Source organism: Ipomoea triloba, chromosome 4, assembly GCF_003576645.1.
Source record: "Ipomoea triloba cultivar NCNSP0323 chromosome 4, ASM357664v1".
Taxonomy (NCBI): Eukaryota; Viridiplantae; Streptophyta; class Magnoliopsida; order Solanales; family Convolvulaceae; genus Ipomoea; species Ipomoea triloba.
Window position 1 is genome coordinate 12,237,262 of NC_044919.1, and position 3,669 is coordinate 12,240,930.

The following is a 3,669-nucleotide window of genomic DNA, read 5'->3' on the forward strand; positions in this document are numbered from 1 at the left end:
AGTTAAGAACATGCAGCTTGTTGGTGAAAGCAAGTTTGAAGGATTGCCAAAAGAGATAGCAAGTAGTATAGCATAGCAGCTTGGTGCATGATCAAACTTTGTGCAAGGCTATACATTTCACTTGTATTTGTACCAAACATAATGAAATCTTCTTTAGGAGTTGAGATGAGAAAAAAGTAGAATAGGAAATTTTTCAAACTACTACAAAAATATTTCATGCAATATCGCTCCTTCACTATATATTTATTTTGTTTGCAATCGATCTAAATTGCACACACACATTAACGTAAAAATCTTTTAACACAAGCTACAAATAAAATTGGCATGTTCAAGCATTCCGCTACACAACACTATGATAATTTTCTGTAAGTTAAAAAGTTGTTATGGAGGAATAAAGATGATTGATTTTATCTCAACTTGGATGTGTTTCATATAGTTTTGTGACGTTTTGGTTTTATAAAGTGTGCAAGTGTAGGGTATAAATTGAAGTACATGGGTTCTAAAGTAGGGAAGATTTGGTATTTGTTTGTACCTTTAGATTGAGGAATTAGGGTTAATTGTAAAGTAGAAACGGTAATAAATGCATGCAGGTGAAGGAACTTTGATTGTGGCTTTTAGAGAGATGGAGATACTAGGCGAAGGTTAAGGAGAAGCTCACTGAATAATATAACGAAAAAGATTGTGGGTAAACTTTACAATAAAGTCATAACCCTTGGTGAGGGAGATGTTTTTGTTATCAAACTAACCATGTTTATGGTTTGGGACTTGGGAGAAACAAAAAAGGAAAATATAAAGGAGTCAAACCAAATGGATAGAAAGAAGGGTACATAAGTATTTAAGTAGTTCGCAATAATTAGAGAACTATAGAAAGTGGCAACAAGAGTGAAATAGTAGCAAGGGGGGGAGGATTGGAGAGTTTAGAAAATAGAAAGTGCAGTGGAGACTGAGATGTTAAGATGGAGAGATTTTGCCAAGCACATTGTGCTCAGATGGTATCTAGTGACTCTACGATATGAGAGGTCGTGAGATCGAGCCTCAGTGGAGACGGTATTGGCTCTACAACAATGTAATAGAGTCAATAGTACAGTATTGTAGAAGCGGCTATTGGTGAGTTGTTTATAACTGCGAATAAGGCAAATTACTTTTGCTATGCATGGGTGAGTTTTTTTTATAATTGCGAATAAGGCAAATTACTTCCTTGTGTTGACTCTCTTTGCAAAACAAGAATCGGAGAATGATGGACTTGGATGTTCACGTCATTAGGCCTAGTGCGAACTATAACTTGGTAAAGCCCTTGATGGATATGAGTTAGGCTAGCCTAGTAGTGAAGTGAAACTATAACAATGGATAGTTAAACCTAGTGGTGGATGATGCTAGCCTAGTAAGCCATTGCAGTAGTTGTAAGGATAATGGATGTTGTTTGAAGGTGCTTGTGATTAGACCAAACAATAATATATTCAAGGCATACATCTCATTCCTTATCTGTGTGCAAGACAATCATCAATGTTATAAAAACTCAATCACGGTGTAATCCGTATAGATATCAAATGTTGATTTCTCCCATAAATAAGAGTCTTGTCCCCATAATGTACGCACATCCTTTACTTATTATCTTTTTTATTTATGGCACTTTTACTTTTTCATTCGTATACTTAAGCTAATTTCTTGATTTATCTATAGAATGCAAAATCTAATTTCAACCTCTTCCAAATATGCCTATTGAATTACTGAGCTAAGCCCGTACAGGCTTAACTTTGTTAGTTTTGGTCAAATTATAAAATGGAACGACAAAATAGTCAGAGGACTAAAAATGACATAAATTAAAATTAATACTCTAGGATAGAAATTAGAAAATAATTGATTTTAAAGTTAGAGATTAAAAGTGATAAAATCACAATAGTTTAAGGACAAAAAGTGATATTAGTTCAATTTGAGGGGTTAGATGGGATAAAAATAAAAGCAAGAGTATAACGAAATTGACTAATAAGATCCATCGGACAGCTGAGTAGCAAGCAGACCCACTTCCTTCGCGGCACTGTCTTGTCAGTTGCCTTTGCCTTTGCCAACTCTCCCCATCGCACTAGATCTCCCCTTCAATTCTTCATCCCAATCTCCGCTTAACTGTTCCAATGGATTCCTCAGACGAAGAGGGAGAGGAGTACCTCTTCAAGGTGGTGATCATCGGCGACTCCGCGGTGGGGAAATCCAATCTGCTGTCCCGCTACGCCCGCGACGAGTTCAACTTGCACTCCAAGTCCACAATTGGGGTAGAGTTCCAGACCCAGACCCTTGAAATCGACGGCAAAGAAGTGAAGGCCCAGATTTGGGACACCGCCGGCCAAGAGCGCTTCCGCGCCGTCACCTCCGCTTACTACCGCGGCGCCTTTGGCGCTCTCGTCGTCTACGACATTAGCCGCCGCACTACCTTCGACAGCATCCCGCGTTGGCTCGATGAGCTTAAGAGTATGTCTCCGTTTCTTTGCTCTTTCGAAATTCTTGCATCCATGGTGTCTGTTTATATGCCTGAATGTGCTTCCAAAGCTTAGAGTCATAGGTTGGGCCTTAAATCTTAATGCTTAATAGAAATTCTTTTGTTTTTAGATTTGAAAATGGCATACTACATATATATGTTCTCTGATCTTCACTGCTGTTCTATATAAACCTTTTGAGTTTTGATGATGATGATTAGCAGATTAGAGCCTTTAGATCTGAGTGAGTGTTTTGTTTTCTTCTCTTATTGTTAGCCCACATGGTTTTCAAGATCTTTATTTTAACTGCTGGGAAAAGTACAAGACTAGTAGACAAAGGAGAACAGAAAAATGAATATAATTGTTTCTTGATTGAGAAGGTATCTCCAATTTTGAGAACTAAAGCTAAATGATTTTTTTTTTTTTTGGTTTTGATTTTAATAGTTTTTTAATCTTGCAAATACTTTGGGGTTAGCAACTTTTAGTGTGCTTCTGAAAGACGTGTCTAACGATCCAAAATGCTTTACTTGATCCATGGAACTCGGGCTCTTTAGTTTACTAAGATGAATGCTGAAGAAATCTCTTAGTAACAGTTGGTATATGCAAGAAAAACGTAGTGGTAATGCTAACTGGTACGGCCTAAATTATAAATGTACTGGAGTTTCTTGAAATAGGAAGAAGGAAAAAAGAATATATCTTTATCGGGGAAACTATCACATTGGTGGAAACCTATGTACCTAGCAAGATGGGGAATATATATATAAACAGTCCTGTACACCTCTGTAGTGCCTCAAAGATAGAGGCTTTTTTGTTCTTGACTTTTGACACTCTGTATTGACAAATTGAGTGAAGGCATTATCCTCTTATGGAAGAGTTTGATTGATTTTGAATTCATTGGTATACAGAATATCGGTCCAGCGAAAAGTAAATAATTAGGTGTAACTTTTAAACAATTTAAAGCTAAATCTCTTCTACACTTATTGATTTTGTACTTTTTCATTAAAAATTTGTTTTCTCCTATCAAAAAGTGAAAGGTCACAATTTTATTCCTTTAAATGTTTATACTAAAATGAGATACTGATATTTCTTATCAAAAAATTAAATTAATAATAATATAGGGCAACTTGATAATGACTAAAATTTTTCTTCTTTTCTTTTTTTTTTTTTTTTTTTTTTTTTTTTTTTTTTTTTTTTTTTTTTT

General features: G+C 35.6%; 1 protein-coding gene across 1 annotated transcript in view; it reads left to right on the top strand.

Moving 5' to 3' along the window:
* The first annotated feature begins 2,004 nt into the window (after nucleotides 1-2,004).
* LOC116017657 (ras-related protein RABA5c-like) overlaps nucleotides 2,005-3,669 on the top strand; it is a 4,097-nt gene continuing 2,432 nt past the window's right edge. Inside the window, exon 1 of the mRNA XM_031258279.1 lies at nucleotides 2,005-2,463. Coding sequence (XP_031114139.1) covers nucleotides 2,130-2,463 — 334 coding nt within the window. The 5' untranslated portion in view covers nucleotides 2,005-2,129. The remainder of the gene's footprint in view (nucleotides 2,464-3,669) is intronic.